At 49.9% G+C, this 27,883-nt stretch overlaps 1 protein-coding gene across 3 annotated transcripts in view; it reads left to right on the forward strand.

The window, feature by feature from the left end:
- The first annotated feature begins 6,616 nt into the window (after positions 1–6,616).
- The window catches only part of LOC137437184 (cyclic AMP-dependent transcription factor ATF-7-like), a 172,494-nt gene continuing 151,227 nt past the window's right edge, over positions 6,617–27,883 (forward strand). For all 3 annotated transcript variants that reach the window (XM_078765995.1, XM_078765997.1, XM_078765996.1), the window contains exons 1-3: positions 6,617–6,963; positions 9,460–9,566; positions 12,973–13,069. In XM_078765995.1, coding sequence (XP_078622121.1) covers positions 9,519–9,566; positions 12,973–13,069 — 145 coding nt within the window. In that variant the 5' untranslated portion in view covers positions 6,617–6,963; positions 9,460–9,518. The remainder of the gene's footprint in view (positions 6,964–9,459; positions 9,567–12,972; positions 13,070–27,883) is intronic.

The following is a 27,883-nucleotide window of genomic DNA, read 5'->3' on the forward strand; positions in this document are numbered from 1 at the left end:
TACCTGATGGTGCGTAGGCGAAATAGGGCGAACCTCTGGGACACAAAGGTGATCCCAGGGGAGGAGGCTGTTTCACAGCACCACTTGGTTGTCTGCGACATAAGGGTGAAAGGTGCGAGGAGAGCTCGTCGGGTGAAGTACCAACCGAGAATGAAGGTGTGGAGGTTGAAAGAGGTGACAGTAAGGGAGGCATTAAAAGAGAGGGTGAGTAGGGTCGAGGATGATGTGGTTGAGCTTGAAAGTGGTTGGATGTCAATGAAAGCTAGTCTGTTGGGAGCCGTTGGTGAGGTATGTGGATGGACAAAAGGACCACCGAGGCACTCGGAAGCATGGTGGTGGGATGATGAAGTTGGAAAGGGGCTTGACGAGAAGAGGAAGAAGTTCAAGGAGTGGCAGAAGGCGAAGGGTACGGGAGCAGAAACAGCAGAGCATGAAAGTTAGAAGGCAGCCAGGAAGGCTGCAAAGAAAGAGGTAGCAAAGGCGCAGGAGGCATGGAGGAAAATGTTTGGAGAACGCTTGGATTCGGAAGAGGGTCAGAAAGCAGTATTCAGGATTGCAAAGCAGATAGCGAAAGAGAGGTGTGATGTGATGGGGGTGAGTTGCTTGAAGGATGAAGTGGGACAAATCGTTGTCGACCCAGATGGAATTAAAGGAAGATGGAAAAGATATATGGAAATGCTGTTGAATAGAGAGAATGAATGGGATGGCAACATAGAGAGTAACCCAGTTTTAGGACCGGCAGAGAAGATAACTGAGAAGGAAGGAAGTTGAGGAAGCGATAAAAGCAATGAAGATTAGAAAAGCGGGAGGGCCGACGGGAGTTGTGGGAGATATGTTGAAGGCAGCAGGAAGTTGGGGTGTGAAGAGAATGACAGAGATCTGTAATCTGGTGGTGAAAGAAGGCCGCATTCCAGTGGATTGGGAACTGAGTACCCTCATCCCTCTATACAAGGGGAAAGGTGACCCTCGGGAGTGTGGCTCGTACCGAGCGATAAAGTTATTGGAGCATGGAATGAAGGTATTGGAAAGGGTGCTGGAGAGGAGGATAAGGAAGAAAGTGAAGATCGACGAAATGCAGTTTGGATTTATGCCAGGAAGAGGAACGACAGACGCGCTTTTCATTGTGAGGCAGTTGCAGGAGAAGTACATGGAGAAGAGGAAGAAGTTGTTTCTTGGGTTTGTTGATCTGGAGAAAGCATTCGATTGGGTTCCAAGCAAAGTATTGACATGGGCAATGAGGAAGTTAGGAGTGGAGGAATGGTTGATCAGAGTAGTGATGGCAATGTACAAAAGAGCACACACTGCTGTAAGGACGAAGGACGGGAACAGTGGTGAGTTTGAGGTGAAGGTGGGAGTGCATCAGGGGTCGGTACTAAGTCCACTACTATTTGTAGCTGTGATGGAGGTGCTGGCTCAGAACGTAAAGGAGGGTTTACCGTGGGAGTTGTTGTATGCAGATGATCTGGTGTTGATTGCGGAAAGTATGGATGGACTGAAGGAAAAGATGAACAAGTGGAAGGAATGTATGGAGACAAAAGGTCTGAAGGTGAATATCGGAAAGATGAAGGTGATGGCAAGTGGTAAAGCATGTGGTGAGGTGGAAAGAACTGGGAAGTGGCCCTGTGCTGTGTGTAGGAAGGGTGTCGGAGTGAACTCGATTCAATGTACAATGTGCGCTGAGTGGGTTCATCAAAAATGTAGTGGTCTGAGAGGGTCATTAACCAGTGTGGCAGCTACATTCCAATGTAAGGTGTGCACAGAGGGAGCTGCAGATGGAGGAAATGTTGAGTTGGATCTTGGAGACGGCATGAAGCTGGAAGGTGTGAAAACATTTTGCTACCTCGGAGACATGCTGAATGGAGAAGGTGGATCAGACTCGGCAACGGTTGCTGGAGTGAGATGTGCATGGAAGAAGTTTCGGGAACTGAGTGGCGTGCTGATGATGAGGGGAGTGTCGTTGAAGCTGAAGGGAAAGGTGTATGCTGTATGTGTGAGAAGTGTTATGATTTTTGGGAGAGAGACATGGGTAATGAACGTAGAGCAGCAACGAAGGCTGGAAAGGGTGGAAATGCGAATGGTTTGGTGGGTGTGCGGAGTATCGTTGAGAGAGAGGAAGACAAATGATGAATTGCGAAAGATGATGGGAATAGAGCCTGTGATTGATGCTGTGAAGAGGAACAGGTTGAGATGGTTTGGTCATGTGTTGAGGAAGGATGAAATTGACTGGTTGAGAAGAGTGATGGAAATGAATGTCGAAGGAAGTAGAGGATGGGTAAGACCGAGAAAGACTTGGCTAAAGATGCTGGAAGAAGAAATGCGGGCAAGGGGGTTAACAAGGGGAGATGTAGAAAATAGGGCAAAATGGAGAAGATTGTCATGGGGACCGCAAGGCTAACCCCCGCTCTCGTAAGGAAAATGGCCTTAAAATGCATGTTGTTGTTGTTGTGTTGTAAGTATTTATGTTTCCTACCTTATCGATCATGTTTATCACTATCAGTTCCTCCATTTTAGGTTCTCGACCCCGTTGTTACCTAAAAATGGTCTAATTACCCTTGCCAGAGGAGAGGGTATTGCATTTGAGTCCGTTTTTTGTTACTTGCTGGAAAAGATCCCGGTAAGTAAGGTTGTTTGGTTTGTTTGTCTGTCCGCCTGTTTGTGCGCAGTACGACGTCTACATCGTTGCACATAGTATCGCCATACTTTACACACATATTTGTCTTGCCCTGGAATAGAATGTGCCCAATTTTTAACTCTCTAGGCCCAAGGTCAAGCTCAAGGTCACCAACAACGTGAAATCAGGGGGGTCGAATTTTCATTTAAAATACATTTCAAACCACGATAACTCTAAAAGTGCAAGAGATATGCATACACTTACTCAGTTACCTTCCATTATTTAGCTTAGCGAGGGGGGGGGGCCTGGGTGGAGGGAGGGGGGTGAGGGGGGCACAATCCTACACGGGTTTACATTCCGGCACAGCCAATGCCCATCATGAAAACACTGAACCCTTTTTACCCCCGAAATGATTCCCTTTTTTTATAGACACAAAACCACGCTGTGAACACCATTCATCCAATCACCATTCAAGTTGACATCTATCGATATATAACAAGAGGCTATAACTTTGTCCTCATATATTATATTTACTTTCCCGTTCTTTGAAGGATCATAAAACTTCCACTTTGCTTTAAATCGTTTTCCCAATAACCTGTACTTATTTTGAATTCCTTTCACGAAAGTTTTATTTTACCTTTGCAGCTTTACTCCTTCGGGTACGACAACCAATGTCTTCCCGCTAAACCTCCACACGACGTCATAACCTTCTTTCAGTATCTCTTACCGACACCAACCGTGGGTGGGATGGAGTACGATCATTTCTGCCAAATGAAGAATCTATATTTACGACATTTGTCGTTTTGTGTTCTCTCAAAATTCATTCCTCTTCCTACAAATGGCAAATCTCCGTCCTACCCACGGCCGCCTGCTGCTCACCCCCATCCCCAATCCTCGGCAAAGTTCGCCCCCACCCACTGCTCCCCATGCCACACCCCCGCCTGCGGCTTGCCCCCATGCACTGCTCGCACACTCGTCGCCGCCTCCTGCTGCTTGCCCACATTCCCACTCCTTGCTTAAGCCCGCCCACAACCTTCGTCAAAGTCCGCCATTTGCTCCTCGCCTCCACCCCTCGGCTGGGTCCGCCGCTCCGCCCCCCACCCAGTGCTCATCCCGAGAGTCCATACAGGGCCTCTACTCATCCCCACCCCTACCCCTCACCCAAGCTTGCCCCATCCTCAATCCCCTGCTAGGTCCACCCCCACCCGCTGCTCACCCCACCCCCCCCCTAGCTTGCCCCACCCTCAATCCCCTGCTAGGTCCACCCCCACCCGCTGCTCACCCCCACCCTCCCCCTACCTTGCCCCACCCTCAATCCCCTGCTGGGTCCACCCCCACCCGCTGCTCACCCCCACCCCTCGTCTAAGCTTTCCCCACCCTCAATCCCCTGCTGCGTCCGCCCCCACCCGCTGCTCACTCCCACCCTCCCCCTAGATTGCCCCACCCTCAATCCCCTGCTGGGTCCGCCCCCACCCCTCCCCCTAGCTTTCCCCACCCTCAATCCCCTGCTGGGTCCGCCCCCACCCGCTGCTCACCCCCACCCCTCCCCCTAGCTTTCCCCACCCTCAATCCCCTGCTGGGTCCGCCCCCACACGCTGCTCACCCCCACCCCTCGCCCTAGCTTGCCCCAACCTCAAGCCCCTGCTGGGTCCGCCCCCACCCGCTGCTCACCCCCACCCCTCGCCCTAGCTTGCCCCAACCTCAAGCCCCTGCTGGGTCCGCCCCCACCCGCTGCTCACCCCCACCCCTCCCCCTAGCTTGCCCCAACCTCAAGCCCCTGCTGGGTCCGCCCCCACCCGCTGCTCACCCCCACCCCTCGCCCTAGCTTGTCCCAACCTCAAGCCCCTGCTGGGTCCGCCCCCACCCGCTGCTCACCCCCACCCCTCGCCCTAGCTTGCCCCAACCTCAAGCCCCTGCTGGGTCCGCCCCCACCCGCTGCTCACCCCCACCCCTCGCCCTAGCTTGTCCCAACCTCAAGCCCCTGCTGGGTCCGCCCCCACCCATTTCTAAGTGCTAACTCACCCCCACACCTCCACACCTCCACCCCTTACGTAAGCCCGCCCACAACCGTCTCCAGGGTCCGCCGCTCACTCCTCGGCCTCACCCAAGTAACCATTGCACCTTCCCGCGCTCACTCCTCGCCCTCACCCAAGTAACCAACGCACCTTCCCGCGCTCACTCCTCGCCCTCACCCAAGTAACCAACGCACCTTCCCGCGCTCACCCCTCGCCCTCACCCAAGTAACCAATGCACCTTCCAGCGCTCACCCCTCGCCCTCACCCAAGTAACCAACGCACCTTCCCTCGCTCACTCCTCGCCCTCACCCAAGTAACCAACGCACCTTCCCGCGCTCACCCCTCGCCCTCACCCAAGTAACCAATGCACCTTCCCTCGCTCACTCCTCGCCCTCACCCAAGTAACCAACGCACCTTCCCTCGCCCTCACCCAAGTAACCAACGCACCTTCCCGCGCTCACTCCTCGCCCTCACCCAAGTAACCAACGCGCCTTCCCTCGCTCAGACGCTCACTCCTCGCCTTCACCCAAGTAACCAACGCACCTTCCCTCGCTCACTCCTCGGCCTCACCCAAGTAACTAACGCACCTTCCCGCGCTCACTCCTCGCCCTCACCCAAGTAACTAACGCACCTTCCCGCGCTCACTCCTCGCCCTCACCCAAGTAACCAACGCACCTTCCCGCGCTCACTCCTTGCCCTCACCCAAGTAACTAACGCACCTTCCCGCGCTCACTCCTCGCCCTCACCCAAGTAACCAACGCACCTTCCCGCGCTCACTCCTCGCCCTCACCCAAGTAACCAACGCACCTTCCCGCGCTCACTCCTCGCCCTCACCCAAGTAACCAACGCACCTTCCTACGCTCACTCCTCGCCCTCACCCAAGTAACTAACGCACCTTCCCTCGCTCACTCCTCGCCCTCACCCAAGTAACTAACGCACCTTCCCGCGCTCACTCCTCGCCCTCACCCAAGTAACCAACGCACCTTCCCGCGCTCACTCCTCGCCCTCACCCAAGTAACCAACGCACCTTCCTGCGCTCACTCCTCGCCCTCACCCAAGTAACCAACGCACCTTCCCTCGCTCACTCCTCGCCCAAGTAACCAACGCACCTTCCCGCGCTCACTCCTCGGCCTCACCCAAGTAACCAACGCACCTTCCCGCGCTCACTCCTCGCCCTCACCCAAGTAACCAACGCACCTTCCCTCGCTCACTCCTCGCCCTCACCCAAGTAACCAACGCACCTTCCCGCGCTCACTCCTCGCCCTCATCCAAGTAACCAACGCACCTTCCCTCGCTCACTCCTCGCCCTCACCCAAGTAACCAACGCACCTTCCCGCCCTCACTCCTCGCCCTCACCCAAGTAACCAACGCACCTTCCCGGCTCCCGCGCTCACTCCCAGTTCACACTCCTCGACCTCCACTTGCATTTGACGTTCTTCACATCCGTTAACAAACGAATTAGTATTGTGTGCAGTTTGCAAATGATTCATCCTCCGTTACCTTTTACAAAGTGGCGGTTCCGTTCCCTCCACCTTTCGATCAACCTTTGGTGTGAAATTTTCCCATTTCACCCCAAACAAGATCATCCTCTATTCCCCCTTTGCCCCAATACCTCACAAATCGATTACAGTCGGTTTCTGTAACCTAATCCTTATTATTCGATGGACTCCCTCGTTTTGACTAATTAATTCCCCATTCCCAAGCACCTTTTGCATGAGGGTCGAACACCAATCGCGTAAGCATCGGTCTTCCCAGCGGAATAACTTGTGGCGAAATTATTCCAGAAATTTCAAAGCATTGCAAGTTTGGATTTGGATCAAAAATGGCTCCCAAAACACGTGTCACCATATTGACCAATCGGAGCACGGCAGGGATGTGCGAAGGATGACCATTCAGCGATCGAGCTGTTTCGGTCATCCTCCCTGAGGCAAATTATCGCGATAGTTGAGCGCGCGAGCGGGACTCGCGTTTTGCATTCCAGTTTTCCAGTGCAGTGGGTTGTGGCTGTGGGAGTGTGGGTGGATTCAGTGTGCGATCGCGACGTTAGGGGAGGGAGGGGTTCATGCCGTGTGCGCTGTCTTTTCAACCCCGAACCCCACACTCACTTTTTATCACTATTCGCACGCTCCTGGTTTGTGTTTTACTCCACCCACTTCACCCCCACCCTCCCCTAACCCCTCACCTCCCCTCTCGCCCCTCGCTCGCCACGCGGCCCGATTGAGTTGAGTCTCCTCAAGTTGCAGCGACCCCACCTCGGGTGGACGGACAATCTCGGTTTCCTGCGAGGTCTGATTCCCGCATCGTGGTGGAGCGACCGCGACCGGCGGACTGAACCAGGTATTCAACCCGAACTCCTTCACCGTTACGAGGATCTTTGGATTTGGCGTGGGTGCGTTGAAGGAAGTTTATTGTACTGTTAGTTACTGTTACTGTACTGGATTCCGCTATTTCACTCAGGCTTGGGAGGAGGAAGGGAGACTTGGTGATTGGGAGCGGTGTGTGTGTGTGTGTGTGTGTGTGTGTGTGTGTGTGTGTGTGTGTGTGTGTGTGTGTGTGTGTGTGTGTGTGTGTGTGTGTGTGTGTGTGTGTGTGTGTGTGTGTGTGTGTGTGTTTTTGTGTGTGTACGTGTATGTGTGTGTCCGTCCGTCCGTGCCCAGCTGATGATCCATGCAGTCGGGAAACTAGTCAGTTGCTTACGGGTTAAGGTTCTTGCTTTAGGTGGAGAAACTATGTTTGAGGTTTACAATTTAAATAAAGTTGAATATGGGATGTTATGAAATTAACATCATTTACAGTAATCCTTTAAATTATTTAAGTTTAGGAACAACCGATACTGTACACGTGTGTGTGTTTGTGTGTGTGCCTTGTGCCTGTGGGGAGGGGGGGGGGGGGGTGTTTTGTGTTTTTGGGTGGGGGTAGTGAGGGTGTGGTGTGTGTTTTTGCGGGGCGGGGCGGGGTGTGTGTGTGTGTTTTTTTGGGGGGCGGGGCGGGGTGTGTGTGTGTGTGTGGTTTTGCGGGGCGGGTGTGTGTGTGTGTGGTTTTGGGGGACGGGGCGGGTGTGTGTGTGTGGTTTTGCGGGGTGGGGCGGGGAGTGTGTGTGGTTTTGGGGGGCGGGGCGGGGTGTGTGTGTGTGTGTTTTTGCGGGGCGGGGTGTGTGTGTGTGTGTTTGTTACAATTAATTAAATGCATTTTAAAATAAGAATTGAAAAAGGGAAATTAGAGTTGAAAATCATATTTGATAGAATTGTGAGAAACAAAAATATGAAAAAACAAGGTGTGTGTGTGTGTGTGTGTGTGTGTGTGTGTGTGTGTGTGTGTGTGTGTGTGTGTGTGTGTGTGTGTGTGTGTGTGTGTGTGTGTGTGTGTGTGTGTGTGTGTGTGTGTGTGTGTGTGTGTGTGTGTGTGTGTGTGTGTGTACACGTGTGCGTTTTGGGGAGGGAGTGGGATGCGGGGTAGTTAGTGAGTGTAGATCTTTGGGGGAGGTGGGGGGGAAGTGGAGTCGGTGCTTTGGGGGTAGGGTGTGGAGAGTTTGCATGAGTCTGGGAGGGAGGGGGTGTGGGTGGGGATGGGGGAAGCCATGGAGTTTGGGTTAGTTTGGGCTCTTTTGGTGTGGGTGGGTGGGAAGCATGGGCCCTTGTGGGGTCGGTGGGTGGGGAGAGTGGGCCCTTTTGTGGTGGGTGGGTTGTTTAGTGTTGGCCGTTGTGGGTTTGATGGGTGGGGAGAGTGGGTGTTTTTGTGGTAGATGGGTGGGGAGCATGGGCCATTTTGGGGTAGGTCGGTGGAGAGAGAGAGGGCTCTTTTGGTGTGGATGTGGGTTTGGGTGGGGAAGCATGGGCCCTTTTGGGGTGGGTGGGTGTGGAGAGTTGCTGCTTTTGGGTGTGAGAGTGTTCCGAGGGAGTGTGGGTGGAATTGGCGTGTTTGTGAGAGTGGAGTTTTTGTCTCTGAGCTTGTACGCGACTCGGACGTGATTCACGGGCCGAGATCCTCATGAGGAAGTGTCTTCGGGATGATGGTTCAGAGAGTGTGGAGTTGTTTGAAGTGTCCTCAATTAACGGGGCACTGTTTCGGGCTGCACCCTCAGAAACCTTAAGCTTGAGCTAAAGTTACACGGATGGGACTAAATCCGTCCTGGACGGAGTTAAAACACCAGGGCAGTGTGGCCTGGATCGCTCGCTCCCGTTCTCTCTCCATTCGCTCGGTCCGGTTTTCTCACCCCATGTTGACCAACACCACATGTTCGATCCGGTTTTCTCACCCCATGTTGACCTACACATCACATGTTCGATCCGGTTTTCTCACCCCATGTTGACCTACACATCACATGTTCGATCCGGTTTTCTCACCCCATGTTGACCGACACATCACATGTTCGATCCGGTTTTCTCACCCCATGTTGACCAACACATCACATGTTCGATCCGGTTTTCTCACCCCATGTTGACCTACACATCACATGTTCGATCCGGTTTTCTCACCCCATGTTGACCAACACATCACATGTTCGATCCGGTTTTCTCACCCCATGTTGACCTACACATCACATGTTCGATCCGGTTTTCTCACCCCATGTTGACCAACACATTACATGTTCGATCCGGTTTTCTCACCCCATGTTGACCTACACATCACATGTTCGATCCGGTTTTCTCACCCCATGTTGACCTACACATCACATGTTCGATCCGGTTTTCTCACCCCATGTTGACCAACACATCACATGTTCGATCCGGTTTTCTCACCCCATGTTGACCTACACATCACATGTTCGATCCGGTTTTCTCACCCCATGTTGACCTACACATCACATGTTCGATTTTCTTCGTTTACACGCAGGGAGGTTCATCGGTAACGAATCGGAACTTTGAATTCCACGACCATCCAGCGCGGCGAACATGAACGATGAGAAGTCGTACACGTGCAGCGCGGCGGGCTGTGGACAGGTATTGTTACCTTCGCAAAAGCGGAAGGTTATGTTTTGATCGCTGTGTATTTATTTGTATGTCTGTGTGTGTGTGTGTATGTTATTCGCATAACTCAAAAAGTATTCAACCGAATTGCATGAAATTTGGTGGGATGATTGGTTATTATACGGGACACATTTGATTAGATTTTGGGAGCAATCGGGTCAAAGGTCAAGGTCAAGGTCACGAAAAGGTCAAAATCGTATTTTTACCAAGTACAGAACAGTAGCTGCGGCGAAGGTATGCGCTCTACCGAGTGCCCGTTCTAGTTTATTGTGTGATTTACATCATAATATCTCTGTAAACTGCATTCTGAACACAGTTGTGTTCCGAATATTTGAATAAATCTTTATGATCAACTTTTCTGAACTTTTGTGAACTCATGTAACTAATAAGTTTGCCCGTTGCTCTCTACCCCCATTACCCTCTACCCCCGTTGCCCTCTACCCCCGTTGCCCTCTACCCCCGTTGCCCTCTACCCCCGTTGCCCTCTACCCCCGTTGCCCTCTTCCCCCGTTGCCCTCTTCCCCCGTTGCCCTCTTCCCCCGTTGCCCTCTTCCTCCGTTGCCCTCTTCCCCCGTTGCCCTCTTCCCCCGTTGCCCTCTTCCCCCATTGCCCTCTACCCCCGTTGCCCTCTATCCCCATTGCCCTCTTACCCCCTGCCCCCTGCCGGCCTGCCCTCTACCCCTTGCCCTCTACCCCCTGCCCTCTACCCTCTGCCCTCTCCTCCCTGCCCTCTACCCCCTCCCCTCTACCCGCTCCCCTCTACCCGATGCCCTCTACCCGCTGCCCTCTACCCGCTGCCCTCTACTCGCTGCCCTCTACTCGCTGCCCTCTACTCGCTGCCCTCTACTCGCTCCCCTCTACCCGCTGCCGTCTACCCGCTGCCGTCTACCCGCTGCCCTCTACTCGCTGCCCTCTACTCGCTGCCCTCTACTCGCTGCCCTCTACTCGCTGCCCTCTACCCGCTGCCGTCTACCCGCTGCCCTCTACTCGCTGCCCTCTACTCGCTGCCCTCTACTCGCTCCCCTCTACTCGCTCCCCTCTACTCGCTCCCCTCTACCCCGCTGCCCTCTACCCCGCTGCCCTATACCCCGCTGCCCTATACCCCGCTGCCCTATACCCCGCTGCCCTATACCCCCCTGCCCTATACCCCCCTGCCCTATACCCCGCTGCCCTATACCCCGCTGCCCTATAACCCGCTGCCCTATAACCCGCTGCCCTATAACCCGCTGCCCTTTACGTGCACAGGTGAATTGGATGTCTATTTGTAAGTGTGGTCTGTCTGTCCGTGCACATTGTGCTTGTACTGATCTCATGGAAGGTGTGCGTCACTATGAAATCCATTCTTCTCTTGCATAGTTTACACTGCAGACGTTTTCAATTAGTGATTATTTTTCCAAAGTATGTCAACGGGATTGCAGGAGGATCTGTTTTTTTCATGAAGTCTGCATGCACGTCCTGGTGCATGTCGCAGATGTGTTCAGAGCAGTTGATTGCTTTAATATAGCACACTCGCAGAAGTACCCGGCATTGCCGGGCGGGTAGGGGAACGGGGGGGAGGGGAACGGGGGGGAGGGGAGGGGAGGGGAACGGGGGGGGAGGGGGTGGGAGGGGGAAAAGGGAAGGGGTGGGAGTGGGAGGGGGAGGGGGAAAAGGGAGGGGAGGGGGAAAAGGGAGGAGGAGGGGGAAAATGGAGGGGAGGGGAGAAGGGGAGGGTTAGGGTGGAGGGGGAAGGGAAGGGGGATGGAAGGGGATGGCCAGTCAACAACGACGTTGCAGTTCTCATGGTCGGAGAGCAGCACAACAATCGGACATAGTCCTGCATATTCGCAACAGCACGAAGCGGATTTTGGAAGCTCACTCGGACAAAAACCTCGCACAAATTACACCGTGAAGGCCCAATGGTCATGTCTATGCCACAAATCACGGGCGCACTGAATTGAAAATACTAGGGCATGCCCGTACTATATCTATATCTAAAATTATATCCCCCCCCTCTATTTACATGAAATGGTTTGGTCCAAAGCGAACGGCTTGCGAGTGGTGACAATCCCCCCCCTCTATTTACATGCAATGGTTTGGTCCAAAGCGAACGGCTTCCGGAGTTTGGTAAAGCAATCGCCATCGCGTGCACAAACGCGCAGGAAAGCGAATGAATCGCAAATTCGTTTTTATTAGTTGTAAAACATAGTTTAACGCCAACATAGTTTGCAAACGTGAAATAAATGAATACGCTGTCAAATGTGCCATCCGAGGCAGAGTGTGCCCGCCACGTTCGGCACACGCGATCGTTCGCTGCTCTCTGATTGGTTGAATCGTTTTTTGGACATAGCTCGGTAAGTAATTGTCCGATTAATATGAAACCTTGAAAAGGCACATCCTCGGGTCCCCAGCAATATACCTGGCAAGTTAAAAGTATATCGGACCCGTGGTTGTCGAGAAACAGCGGTCACAGACAAACAAACAAACGTACAGACGTACAGACGTACAGACAGAGATTACTGGAATTATAGATAGATATAGAACGCTCATACTCCGTGAAAAGTGAAGCCGCCGTGTCGCCATCTTGGTCAGCACGACTCGACCAACTCGCTTCGCGGATCTCGTTTTGTGCGGCAAGAAACTGCTCCAATCGGTTACGGAAGGGTTGTGGAAAGACGTTTCACAGCTGTTTCAAAGACGTCTTTAATTCATATCGCACAAAATCGATACAAAACACGATCGCATAAAAGGTGAAGTGACGTGTGACGGGATGGAACATCACGTGATCGCTCTGAGCGGTGGGAATGGAACATCATGTGATCGCTCTGAGCGAATCAGCGAGCTGCTCTGGAACCGGCTGAGATTAGCGGGTACTTCGCTGAAATGCGCTGAGGTAAATATGAATAAAAAATATGGATCGTCAAATATTTTGAGTTCGGCCATGTTCCTCAGACGCTCAATGGCCATGTCTATGTCAAATATCAAGCACGTAAGCCTCTCCGTTTAGGAGTCTATCGGTAACATTACACACACACACACACACACACGCACACACACACACACACACACACACACACACACACACACACACACACACACACGCACAAACTGTGTTTTATATATATAGATTAACTGTTTGTTCCATTATTTTCAGATTCCTCTGTTCGTTCATGTTTTTGCCGTAAACCTGGTGCGGGGCGTTTATTCGTAACGGTTTAAAACGCTCACTCCCTCTTTCCTTCCTGCCTTTTTCCTCCCACCTTGCTCGATTCCCCATAATTCAGGACTTGAGTCCCATCACCATGAGGTTTTTCAACAATGCAAGTCTGTTTTGTTTTCTCGTTTACCTGCCTGGTGTGGAATCACGTTTGCCGTTCTGTCCTCCATGCACATCCCCCAGTGCTTCGTCAGCGCGGACCACCTTGCAGTTCATCGGCACAAGCATGAGATGACGCTCAAGTTTCCACCCCTCAGGAACGACTCTGTTATTGTGGCAGGTTTGTCCCGGTGAACTCTGGCTCCTTGTTATAACAGATCTTATTTTGGGGGTAATCCCTAAGAAGATGGAAACTGTGTGATTTCCAAATGACTGAATGGGCATCAGTTGAAACTTTGTCTTGGTATGACTTGGATTTCAATTGGTAGAGCGGTTGTGCCACTTTGTTGGTGGATTACGGTGCCAGTAGGAAAGTATTTGCGCTCATTTTGTTTTAGAAGCTGTTCAAAGTGTTGGTTTCTTGGCAGCAAACTGTCGCTGTTTGCTTATTTGTTTTGGTTTGCCTTTGGGTCTTTTGCATGAAATGGGTCTCACTCCCTAGAAATGCATTCCCCAACAGTGTAACCACGCCACGTGCTCCAGTGCAGTCTATTTTATCCACTTCCAATTTACTTGATCTGTGCTTCTTTTCCTTCACATAGTCGCTTTCACTTAAGGTATTTTGTGCATTGTGTATGGGGTTTTGCAAACATTTGTCTGTCTGTCACATAGAAATAAGCCTTATCCGCCCATCAGCTGCAGCGCTGAGAGACGGTCAGGTTTTTTGTTTTTTTCTTCACTTCCGTGTTTCTTATTTGTTTATAACCATTCGAACCTCAGCGTGTCTGTCCAGGGCATAACTTTTTACTATTTGAGCTTTAGTCATCAAATTTTTGACAAACTTTTCTTATGAAAGGATGGACAGCACTAATAAGACTAGCAAGTTGCCCGGGCCTGCATGGGATTCTAAACGGGGTAGGGATAGAGACGGCGAAAATGCAAACGCCATCTTCTGTCATCGAGCCTGCAAGCTGGGATCACCAATTCACATTTATTGGCGCATCTGATGCAATTTAAATGCTCTAGTGTGGTTGAGGTGCCCCATTTGAAACTGTTTGTTTGATATACACATAGCTTTTTGTGGCCGAGCGTCCGTAATAAAAAATTGTATTGGCCTCACAACCAGTGACCAATTACAATGAATAAAGGATAAAATAAAGAATTTATCGCCAGGCTTTTTGAAAAAAAAAATGGGGAATATTGTAATCCACTCCATCTGTCTGTCTATTTGTCTGTCTTTCTATTTGTGTCGTTATGTCCTCCTAAACGGTTTGCGGAAATTTGCCAAACTTGGTAGTTGTGATAATCGTCACATGGTAAGAAGTTGCAAGAGCAGTATCACTTTTGGCCACACCCCCTGGGGCTCTGGGGAAGGGTCAATAGGTCAAATTCCGTAAAATGCAATGAGCGGCACATTTTAAACCATTTTTAAATGAAATGTATATACAATCAACATTAGGGGACGCATCACATATATGTAATGTTTTTTTTTTATTTGACCCCCGGTTCATGCCTGAACTTTGCTTCAGGTGGGAAGCGTGGGGATTTGCGATGAGCTTCATCGACTTCGCGTGAGTTCTTTTTGTGTCGGGATCATGGAGTAGCTTGCCCATTTATCAGGTACAAGACAGAGCAAGTTGACGCAGTACAAGGGATTTTAATCTGGGACCTGAGCATAGTGAGCTCGGATCGGAATGCAAAACATGTGCGATACTACTTTGTTCAGTCTTTCTTGCAAAGTGGATTGGTCAGAAAGTTTTACCAAATCGATCCCATTCGGGGATGATGTGATTCGGCGTCCATGTTCATCTCGGGAATGAACTGGTTGACTCGGGGATAGAATCTTGCCACAATTTTGTAAAAAATAAATTAATTAATGAAAAAACGCAGTCGTATTGCAATCGAGCCTGTCTGTGTCTATCTGTCCATGTTTGTCTCCTCCCAAACGGATGTGCATAAATTCATCAAACTTGGTTGTTATAATCACATGGCAAGAAGGTGCGATAGCAGTATCAATTTTTGCCCCTGCCCCTGGTACACAGGGGGCAGGGTCAAAAGTTCAAATACCAAAACAATGCAATTGCAGGCACATTCGAAAGCATTTTAACCTCTGCCACCGAAGGTTTATTTATTTATTTATTTATTTTCAATTTTTTATTTTTTATTATTATTAATTAATTTTTTCAACTTTACCATGACTTCTAAAACCAGGCATGTTCCTTCATCGGAGGTTGTTGGGCTGTAGCACCCTTCCCCCTGCCCCCATTTGTTTCTACATAGTCTTTACACACACACACACACACACACACACATACACACACCTACATAAAAGCAATTGACTGGTTTCCTGGCCACACGGTTCATCAGCTGGCAACACGATTCTTCCTTGGGGTTTCGATCCTTTCAGCATAGAACCAGCCTCTCCAAACAGTGGATCCACATCAGTGGATTATCTACACTAGAGAAATACCCGTGCTACGCACGGGTGGGAGGCCAGAAGCAAACAGGCAATGCAGATACGGTGAATGCTAAAGCATGAACCCAATAAATTCCACATTCCTGTGGCACCTTCAGTCGCACGTCAGACATGGACAGCAAGTTTGTGAAGGACTTCCATGAAAAACGTACCCGTTCGCAAACAAACGGGTACGTTCACGTAGAGAAACATCGATCGTGGGTCCGTGGCGAATCTGGATATGGCGATGGGAAAATATCAGAAATTGAAGGCTTTTTTATTTTAAACGATTCATATAAACATTCGTTGAATCGTATCACACGCAAATCATCAAAATCTAAACGGTATCTTTAGAATTTCAATAAAAGCCACATCACTGTTCATATCGGTAAATATTATTCCATCGTGTTTCAAATCGTGATCGATACACTATAATGGTGATGATCGTGATCGTGAATCGTGATCGATAATCGTGTTCACAATCGCTATGTCGTATGTACTCCCGATACGTGTACCAAATTCCCGATATGTGCAACTGTACCAAATCAACAGTTACAAGGATTTTGAGCCGATAGGTGTTACGGCCTTGGCAAGATCGATGGAGACAGCGATCTGTTAGATCTGATCCTCCTTCATGCTGAAGTGCAGATCCTCCTTCATGCCACATCTGATCGATGCAGTCGTGCAGCGATCGGTGCAGTCGTTTGTGCGGCACACGGTGCAGCGATCGGTGCAAACGTGGACTCCCACACTGCCACATCCTGCTGATACTTGCTCCCGCATGACGTTATTTTCCCGGGTGCCGCACAAACGACCACCGATCGAGATTTAACGGATGTTTATATAAATCGTTAAAAGAAAAAAAACCATCAATTTCCGATATTTAGCCTTTTCATTTGGGCCTCCCAATTGAAGCCCCGCCCTTAGGGCGGGTACCGTTGCTCGATGTAAGAAGACGTCACAATGAACGTCATGCAAACGCGAATGTTATGCGGGAGTCCAAACCTGAGAATACTGGAGACTAAAGCTGAAATTGGGAAAACTAAATAGCCTATTTTACTCCTGGGGATCCCAGGATTATCCACCAAAAATATCTTTGCGATCGGTTCAGCAGTTCTTACAGTACCTTCGAATGGACGGACAGACATTTGGTGAATTATAGTAAGACTTGTGGGGTCACCCGTGGGAATCCCACGGGCATGGACGTGTGTGACATTTCGACATATTGAGTTCGATGCTGCAGCGGCACATTCAGTTTCACAAAATGGTTACTGGCAATTTATCAGATGCACAAATGATGTAATCTACACAATGTATTTACTTCTGATAACATGTGAATGCATGTGCGTGCACACCCACACACACATACACACATATACACACACAAACACATGTACACCCACACACATATATACACATACACACACACACACATATATATGCACATATGCATGCACGCACACACACACACACACACACACACACACACACACACACACACACACACACACACACACACACACACGTACACACACACGTACACACACACACACACACACACACGGACACACATACACACATACACCTACACATGTCCCACGGCACATGTATATATCCCACATCCCACATGTATATACATGTTTAAAGTGTACGTGCGCCTCCCTCCTCCCTCCTCCATCCCCCGCCCGGCAACGCCGGGTACTTCTGCACGTAACTAATAAAATAAAAACGAAGAAATATCTCTCAGCAATTTCCTGTCTGTTAATTTATATATTTTACAAATGTGAATTACACGTCCATGCACACGTGAAATGGAGTTTGTTTTTTCACACGTGAAATGAACACGTGAACCTTTACTTCCGGATAATAATGTTGAATGAAATAAGAACGAAGAAATATATGTCGGCATCAATGTTGACGTTTTTGTGACGACAAAAGTAATATATCTTAACAGAAAAGAAAAAGCGAATTTTTAATATATGTCGTCATTTTCCCCGACTGTTATTTTAGGCTGTGTATTTTCGTGTCATCATGGCGCGATTTTAAAAAATATATCTCTGCATTTTCCCGTGTGTGCGTGAATGTTCTCAATTATTTCTGACACCGAGTCTAAAACCATCGATAAAAATTAAATCAGATGGTGAATTCGATATAAAATCGTGAGGGTGACTCAATGAATGGGCTTTATTTTACAGGCCTTTGATAATTCATTTCGTTCTATAAACGGAAACTTTCATCGGATTTTCTTCCCGTTTTTTTTCAACCGAGTCTAAAACTATGTTAGCGACTGTTAAAAATGAAATGATATATCGAATTTGAGTTGAAATAAACCTGTGTGAGAGAGAAAGACAGCACGGGCCTAACTAAACAGGCCTCAAAGTTATTCGAGTTAATAAAATGGTGGATATTTGTTTACATGAAGCCTCCAAGAATGGGTGGAGCTATGGGTGGACCTACTCTGCAAATGGAGTAAGCCACACCCTGGACAGACAGACAGACAGAAGCACCTTCGCCTATTATAATAATAATAATAATAATAATAATAATAATACATTTATTTTATATAACGCTTTTCAAGAAGCCCAAAGACGCTTTGACAGAGTACAAAAAAACAAGTGCAAAAAGACAAAAATCAACAGGTAAATAATCAAAGCAAAAGGAAGGAGAAGGAGAAGGAGAAGAGATAGTCAGGGGTTAAATGCTGTGGGTTAAATGTTGAATGCAGTGTTGAACAGGTGGGTCTTGAGTGATGTTTTGAATGTGGTGAGTGAGAAGGAGTCACTGATGGTGTAAGGTAGTGAGTTCCAGAGGGAGGGAGCAGCGATGGAGAAGGCCCTGTCCCCCCAGGATCTGAATTTGGTCCGCATGGGGGGGGGGGGGGGGGTCAGGAGGTTGGTACCAGCAGAGTGGAGGTTGCGGGTGGGAGTGTGTCTGGAGAGGAGGTCAGTCAGGTAGGATGGGGCCAGGTTATGGAGGGCTTTGTCAGTCAAGAGGAGGATTTTGTACTGGATTCTCTGGGGGATGGGAAGCCAGTGAAGCTTGTAAAGGACGGGGGTGATGTGGTCACGGGTCCGGGAATGGGTGAGTAGACGGGCAGCGGAGTTCTGAATGTATTGGAGTTTATTGATGATTATTGAGGGTGAACCATAGAGGAGGCTGTTGCAGTAGTCCAGACGGGAGGTGATGAAGGCGTGGATGAGGGTTTCTGCAGCCGTGGAGGAGAGGGATGGACGGAGACGGGCGATGTTTTTCAGGTGAAAGAAGGCTGTCTTTGTGATCTGTTTAGTGTATTTGTCAAAGGAGAGGGTTTGGTCAAAGATGATGCCAAGATTCCGGATGTGAGGGGAGGTGGATACTGGGAAACCATCGATGTTGAGTGCAAAGTTATGGGTGGATTTGGTGTGCGTTTTTGGGCCAATGATGATTATTTCAGATTTATCATAGTTAAGTTTGAGGAAGTTGATTTGAAGCCAGGATTTTATTTCAGTGATGCAGTTTGTCAGGATAGAGTGGGTGGCGGTGGAGATGGACTTGGTGGAGATGAAAAGCTGGATGTCATCGGCGAAGCAGTGGAATTGGAGACCATGATGGCGGATTAAGTGACCAAGGGGGGACAGGTACAGGATGAAGAGGAGGGGGCCAATAACTGAACCTTGGGGAACACCTTGGGGGAGGGGAGCAGTGGGGGATTTGCAGTTATTGATGGAGATGAACTGGCGTCTGTCGGAGAGGTATGATTTGATCCAAGAGAGGGCAGTGCCGGTAATGTTAAAGGTGGTTTCAAGTCCGGTGAGGAGGATGGTGTGATTGATGGTGTCAAAGGCAGCGCTGAGGTCGAGGAGGATGAGAATGTTGAGGTTGCCAGCGTCAGAGGAGAGGAGAAGGTCTTTGGTGATTTTGAGGAGAGCAGTTTCAGTACTGTGGTTGGAGCGGAATCTGGATTGGAATGTTTCATACAGGTTATTGGCAGAGAGGTGATGTTTAAGTTGAGTGGCTACAGCGCGTTCCAAAACTTTTGACAGAAAGGGTAGGTTGGAGATGGGTCTGAAGTTGTTTTGAGTGTCAGGGTTGAGTCCAGGTTTTTTCAGAATGGGGGTAACAGCAGCAATTTTGAGGGATGGTGGGACGATGCCTGTAGACAGGGAGGAGAGATGATAAGTGGAGAGAGAGCAGGAAGGGAGGCCTTGACAAAGCTGGAGGGGATGGGGTCAAGAGTGCAGGTGGCAGTTTTCATTCCTATGAGGAGTTCAGAGAGGTCAGTAGGGGAGACTGGGGAGAACTGAGACAGGGGTTGGCAGGATAAGGGCGGGCAGGTGGTTTGAGGGGGAGCAGGTGCGGTGGTGGTTAAGCTGCTGTAGATGTTGTCAATTTTGCTTTGGAAGAATGAAAGGAAGGAGATGCAGTTGTCTACTGTGAATGACTGGGTGGTGGTGTCCAGGGGGCTGAGGAGTTTGTTTATTGTAGAGAAGAGTGCTTTTGGGTTTCCAGAGCCAGAGTGGATAATTTGAGAGTAGTAGGCGGAGCGGGTGTGGGAGAGGGCATCTCTGTAGTGTTGTAGGTGGTCCTTGTAGGCTTGGGAGTGAATTGTGAGACCTGTTTTATTGCGGAGTCTTTCAAGTTGGCGAGCACGAGTTTTCATCAGGCGGAGTTCAGGGGTAAACCAGGGAGCAGAATGGGTGAAAGAAACTGTTTTGGTTTTTATAGGCGCAAGCTGGTCAAGGCAGGAGGAGAGAGTGTGTTTGTAGTAGTCAGTGAGGTCAGAAGGGGTGTGGAGGTCAACGAAGGGAGAAGTGGACATTTTTTCAGAGAGGGTGGATGAGAATGAGGTAGGTGAAAGAGCGTTTAGCTTACGGAAGTTGATAGTGCGATAATGCCTTGGTGCTGGGGTGGGGATGTTGATGTTGATGTTGATGTTGATGTTGATGTTGATGGTCATAGTGATGGCGAAGTGGTCAGAGAGGGTGAGGTCGGAGCCAGAGAGATGGTGCAAAATTAATCCAGTAGAGCAGACAAGGTCCAGAATGTGCCCACGGTTATGGGTAGGAAAGTTGACATGTTGAGTGAGGTTAAAGCAGGTGAGTAAATCAGTGAAGTCGGTGGTTATTGTGGAGTCAGTGGAGTCCATGTGGAAATTGAAATCACCGATGAGGAGGATTGAGGGGGAGAGGGAACAGAGCTGGGTCAGAAAGTAGGAGAAGTCAGACAGGAATGATGGTGTGGTTTGGGAGGGCGGTAGACGACAGCCATGACTGACTGTGTGTGACCAGAGAGTTTAAAAGCCAGGTGTTCTAATGATGGAGCAGATGAGATGGAGATGAGGCTGGTCTTGATGTCCTGTTGGTGAATTACGGCAATTCCACCACCTCGGCCCTCCGAGCGTGGTTTATTGATGTAAGAATATCCATTGGGTGTAGTGAGGTTGAGTGAGAAGTAGTCCAGAGGTTGTTGCCAGGTTTCAGTGAGACAGAGAAAGTCCAGTTTATTTTCCAGAATGTAGTCGTTCAGGATGAGGCTTTTGTTGTTGAGGGACCGGGTATTGAACAGGGTGAGCTTGATGTTGCTTTGTACGGTGGGGATGAACTCAGGCGATTTAGCCAGGGTTTGCAGACAGGAGTGCGATCGTGTGCGTTGCTGTGCGCTAGGTGCGCTGGGATGATGAGTAGGAGTGCGCTGAGCCGACCAGAGTACGGGAATGAAGTGACCTGTTTGTAAATAAACAAACTTACGAACGGAGCCTCGATGAATGTATCTGGGTCGTCGCAGGAGTCCGTGGGATTTGATTGCAGAGATGCATGATGGGGTGGAGTGAGTATTGAGCAGAAGAAGCCTTGCGGCGGAGTACCTTAGAGCCATGCCAGGCAGGAGCGAAGGGACGAGTGAGAGGCCAAGGTTGAGGAGGACGAGTAGGCCTTGCCGCAGCGGCAAACGACCGCAGCCGCTAATCAAGACAGCAAAGGCCGCAGCGGCAAACGACCGCAGCCGCTAATCAAGCAAACCACGACCGCAGCGGCAAACTGCCACAGCCGCAAACAACGGGAGCGGGCCTGAGGAAACAGTGGAAGAGCCGGGCAGGCGGAGCCAGGGGCAGAGCCGGGGCCGAGCAGAGGGCAGACCCAACGGCCAAAAAGCCGCCACGACCACCAGAAAAGCAGACTATATACAATGACTGTTACGTGGTCCTCCCGGTAACTACCTGGTCTTGGTGACCCCCGGACCGTGGGAGGACCCCGCCAGAAAGATATCTGATTTATACGCTTTCGTAGCGCAATCAATATGAAAGACACAATAATTCAAGTCAATAAGAAACCCCACACCAAGGATCCGGATTACTTAATAATATATTCTCCATCCATCATCAGCAATCAACAATCCATCAACAATCTTACTAAGATGGCCATCTCATAAATTTCCCCCCTTTCCCCACTCATGACCCCTCAATGGTCACTGTCCCTCACAATGTCTCTGGGCCCCTCCAGACCAAGGTGAAGGTCGACTTCTCCGCACACGGGCGGTTGAACGAACCCCTGGCTGACGTGTTCCAAACGTGCACGTCGCGTACCGGGAACAGCTGCTGCAGCGCACACCTCCTTGCAAAGCAAAGCGGGCAAAGCAAAGCGCGGCTTGCAAAGCGCGCGAGGCCCAAGGTGCGACCCGTACGCGTCCTTGAAGACGTTGAGGCGAACTGTGCCGGACGCTTGGTTCCGTGCACGAACCCACGGCAACTTGACGTGTAATCGGTAATTACCCCGCGCAGGTAACTCCTTTCGCCAGATGGGCTTTCAAACGCAGCGTCCCCCACGCTGCTCAATATTGACACCGCTCGCGTCGGAGCTGGGCGAGGAAGAAGAAGATCGCCGCTTCTCCCGGACCTCGTATCTTTTTCTTCTTCCGGTTCACTATCCCGTTTCCGGTCTCCTGTTATCCGGAGCCTCTCTAACCCTTTAACCACAACAACCTTTAATAGAATAAACATTAATAAGCAATGACATGAATAGTAACTCCTCTAAATCCTGGATCCGTAACATGACCCAGTCGGAGAAGCGGCGAACAAGTAACGCCAGCGTCCTCTCCAGACCGGACCGGAAGCGGAAGATGTACATTATTATAATATAGATAAGTAGATCCATAACCTCAGTTGCGTCCAGTCAGTCAACCCATCAATGCAATGTCACAAACTAAACTTTAATCACTAGAGGATTTGATGTATTATCACATATTTACAACTCTCATCACACTTCCCATTATATGATAACACATGAAATGATGTACATCTTACCATAACTATATTTCCATGACCCAGCAGGTACACCCACTCACCTCTGAATCAGTATTACTCAAATATTCAAATGGTTATTTATAACCTGCTTTCTTACATGCTGCCTTGTCTCCTAGCAACCACTGGAAATGGTTAAAAAAAAGAATATAAAGATAGTGTGTGTATATATATATATATATATATATATATATATATATAGTGTGTATAGTGTATATATATATATATATATATATATATATATATATATATATGTATATATATATATATATATATATATATATATATATATATATATATATATATATATATATATATATATATATATATATATATATATATATATATTGTTACTGATCGCGGTTTAGATGGTATGATGGGCCGAGCGGATGGTCCAACCGCGACCGAACAGTTATTCCCCGATTAGAACCCGATTCCACCCAAACGTTGGCCGGATCACATCGCAGCTATTCAATAGGGAAAAGACAAAGGCGACACGGATGTGAAGAAGAAGAAGAAGAAGACAAAAAGGTTGGAAATACTACTAAATTTATTTCTACTATTTACATGCTCAAAGTAACCAAGGAGAAGGAAAGATAATAAAATAATATACAGAAGAATCAGAGACACAGTGCAATTATTAACTTATACAAGCTTAATTAACCCCAGGGACAAGACACACAGAACAAACTCACGTACACAAGAAGGGTGGAAAGGCAGGAGGTGGATGGCTGGAGGGAGAGGAAGGTCCAAGGGGGTCCTGCAGCACAACCGGCGCGTTTAGCAGCCGCCGTTCCTTCACGGCCCTGCTCCAAACCGCCGTTCAGGCCCCCAAGCTGCTGTTGTGGCTGCTGTGGACGTCGCGTGCTTTGCCAGGCCTTGTCCGACTCGTCTGGTCCAAACCCTCAACTCTTTCTTGGTCCACTCACTCTTTACCACTGACTCCTCACCGCAACCAACGCAACCAACTGACCACCACCACCGACTCCTCACCGCAACCAACGCAACCAACTGACCACCGACTCCACTGACTGACTCCTCACGACTCTCTCCCTTGCTTCTTGCGTGCGCGCCTTTTATAGCGCCTCCAGCGATCAAGCCGCCGGCCTTCAGGACACGCCCATCGGTGTGCTCACCTCGGCCCTGGTTGGTCACGCGACCCTCTCGCTCCGCCCTTGATGACGACGGGCGGGCACGCCCCTCTTCCCCTCTATGACGAGGTGGAGACACGCCTTTCTTCTCCGACCCTGCCTCGTGGTCAATGGCGGTTATTGGAGGGGAGGTAATTGGCAATCGAGGGTTGGCAATCACCAGAGGGGATGTAAAAGGGAATGGAGATTTTGGGGATGGGAATGAAAGGGGATCTATTCTTTTTCACTGGTGCAATGGAGTACTTTAATTAATGGGAGACACAGCCTTACCCTAAAACACAGAATAAGAGATAACTATCAAACAGGGGTATTCTATTATTTGGCTGACGTGTATGCTTGTGGACTAATTATGGGATGCCCTTTCACCTTTACACAGCTCCGGAGGTAGGGGGGCGCAGAATAAACAATAATAATAATAATACAGCACACAATCAAAAAAATACAGTCCTCATCTCCGCAACACTGCACCCTCCTCCTCTTAGGCACGGCCCGGGCCTACAACTTTTATTTAGTGTGACACGTAGGTGTAGTTCCCTCTACTTTTAACCTGACCCTGAGTGCGACAGTTTTAAAACATAAATAAATGTGTCCCGCTGCTCCATTGCACCCTGCCTAACAGACTTACGCCCACAGTTAACCGAATTGCGGAATGGTCTTCAAACTACACACTGACGGTGGGAAGCATTATTTACAAGGACGCTATTTTTATTTACAAAACTAACCCAGGACCTGTGATTGTTCTTTCTGGGGGGGAAACAGTCTGCTCTGCATCGACGCACCATTAAAGCACCTAAAAACGCACCAATAAACACCCAAGCACCAATCGGTGCAGTCACCACAGTTCAACAATGTTCAATAATAAAAAATAAATCAACAACCCCTAACCCTGCAGGTGATCTCTTGCTCTTCGGCTCCCTCTGCTGGTTATTATTATTTGGTCTTCCAGTTGTTGTCATTCCTTTGCTTTGCTTACTGGCGGCCTATTTGCAATAAAGTGTGCCCAATGTGTCCTTTTTATTTTCTTTATTTATGGCCCACAGGGCCGACTAGTGTGGTTCACCTGTGGGGCATCGGTGCCCTGTGGCCAAGGTCCGCCAGCAAGATTTCGGGCCCTCATGGCCGGTTCCAGCAGAGGGGCCATGCCCCAACCCATGGGGTCCATCAGTGGTGCTCGGCCACAGGCATGTGGTCCATAATGTGGTGCATCGATGCAGACAGCTGGTTCTGGGAATTTCGGGTGCACAATGGCCGACCCACGCACGCTCCCCTCGGCGCCCAATGGCGCACAGGTCATGTGGGAGACAAAAAAAAGAGACAATTGAGCGAGGGGTAAGGTCACAAGGGTACACATCAATAAGGCAATGCAAGGCGAAATGCGTACGGAGGGCGAAGTGAGAAAGCTCGTCCCTACCGTACGTCACCCCCCTGTCACCTACACTACCCTTGCCCTTACCCCATATTTACAAAATCTACCCATTTACAAATTCGTCACTACTGTCACGTCTTCCCCATATTTCTCCTATACCAAATTCGTCTCCACAATCCCTCTACTTCAAAATTTGCCATCACCAATTCATCATCAATCCTCATAAGGAGGAAGAGATGGAACATCAAAGCACAATGTCACAGTTGTCACACCCACGTCATGATGCGTCTCACAATCCAAACATTTGCACAGTAAAAAATAATCAAAACATGGCATGGTGTGGAGTTCCTGTCACCTCAGGTGAGTGGATGCAGATGGTGCGAGGAGACTTCATCCTAACTACTTTCTAAATGACATTAACACACTTTACACTACCCGGGGTCTTTCCCTGCCAATCCATTGGCCAACTTACACTATGGGTTCTAAAAACCAATTCCCATTGACCAAACTGTGGTGCTTCTCAATTTGGGGTCTCACTCCCCCGATTCATCTCCCGGTGCCCTCGCACAATTTCTGGGCTGCGACGTGTAGCTCTCCCAGCAGGTCTACCCACCTGCACACCTCCACCACTGCAGTTGCCACCCGAGCTTACCTAGCTCCTCACCCTAACCTAACTAACTGGGGAAAGCCCCTCCTGGCTCTGTCACCCCACTCGGTGCCCTCCGGCACTCGGCTACCCGGGTCCGTCCTCCGGATCCTCGGGCCTCATCCACAACAACTACTACCGGCTCCCAGAGCCCACCTGCGGCCTCACCTGGCCGACATCCTCACAGTGGTGGAGCGCCCAACCAACTACACACACTAACAGGCTACACGCCCAGCCATTTCCACAACACTAATGCACCCATCCAAAGACCATTCTTTCACCCGCACCACAGATGCCAATATCCAACCACAATTTACCTGTACCCTCTACCTAACACTTACACTACCCGCCCCGGGTATCCGTGATGGGGGTCCACTCTTCCCCCATTCACACCTTCGCACCATCCACTCCACTCCACAATTTCCACCATACTCACTCCACGACCATCCATTCCTATACTCCATTTATTCCACGCTCCATGTATTTCACACAACCATTCTCCATACACCTGTCGTTGCACACCTGTGCAATCATACCTGGTGCCACCTGCACCCTCCTTTCTTCCTGGACCATTTGGTCAGCACAATACACAATCACCTTCACTCACTCATACACTGCTCCACACACCTGTTCAGTTGCACACCTGTGCAATCACACCTGTTCAATCCTCACACACACGGCATCATCTCATCTAACTACTCCCCTCTGAAACTTGCGCTTCCCAGTCGTCCCTTTAAACTATTGCGCTCCCACGTCATTATCATCCACACTAAACTACCTGCGTCCCCACTACAGGTATCCTTGTCACTAACTAACCTTAACGTTACCTAATGTCATCTTCGCTAGATCCCTACACACATATCCTAACCCACCCGGGCTAGTTTTCACTGCCATACACCCCATAAACTATAGCGCATTTGCCCCCACCTGTGAGGGATGGTGGATTTGCCATCCCACCACATCGGGGAGGTCCTATCAATTTCGCTTGGTGTCCAAATCCAACAAATCAAAAATTTGTCATTTACTGCTAATCACCGTACCAATCATCAAATTTAGCTTCTTTTTTATAATTTCGGGGCCAAAACACTATCCTCATCACCCGTCTACTTATTACATCCTCTCGGTGCGCCAATTCCCTTCTAAAGCTCGGCTTCGTACAGCCGAGCAATGAACGCGGGTTCTTTGGTGCCGGCGGCTGGATGCGTCCGGCACTCGGTGCAGGGACGGGGGCTTACCCGTGCCGAGATCCCACGCACCACCTCGGCGCGTAGCCATCCAATTTCCCGATCTCGACCTGCCGGCACGTATCAACAAAAAGTGGTCGCCCTGACGACCCTTCCTATCGGGCTGCCCGTTCCGCCTAGCGGAGCACGGACGCGGCCGTTCGAAACGCGGCCCAGCGTGGATCACGTACGGCGGTCCTTTCGAACCCGCCGTGGCTCGGATCCCCGCTGGTTCTCGCGGCACGCGAAGCCCGGCACGCACCGAGGGCCCGATTCGGCTATAAGTCGCCCTAACCGCTAACCCGGTTACCGTCGATGCCTCACCTGGATGCTTACATGCATACGCTACCCCTTTCTTGCTCATACCTCCAGCTGTTCCCATGCTCTTCGTACCTTTCCTTACACACCTCGGTACACTCATTCCGCTCACAGACTTGGTCACACACCTGACCACCGAACACCTTGGCACACATTCGTCGCTCGCACACCTCACCAACACACCTCTTCGCGCCCCTTCCTCGGTCACCTCCTCTGTGACCATCACAGGTGTGCTTTCACTCGTACACCCAACCACGTGCCTCATGACCAACTCAAGTGTGCATTCCCACACACGCTCTACCATTCCAGGTGTGCATCCTTCCATTCCAGGTGTACATCCTCGCTCACCTGTCACAACCAACTCATGCTCCGTGTCACTCTCACTACTTTCACCTCCATTCTTGACAGCGCACTCACCCTTACTCTCGACAGCACACTCTTTCCTCATGCACCCGTCCGTTACACACCTTTCTCACGCACACTCTTGCGCACACTCTCCCGTTACACCCCCTGTAACACTCACCACAGGCGTGCATTCTCCCTTACTCTTGACAGCATGCGCT

The sequence above is a fragment of the Myxine glutinosa genome, chromosome 12 (assembly GCF_964187855.1).
Source record: "Myxine glutinosa chromosome 12, kmMyxGlut1.1, whole genome shotgun sequence".
NCBI classification, from domain to species: domain Eukaryota; kingdom Metazoa; phylum Chordata; class Myxini; order Myxiniformes; family Myxinidae; genus Myxine; species Myxine glutinosa.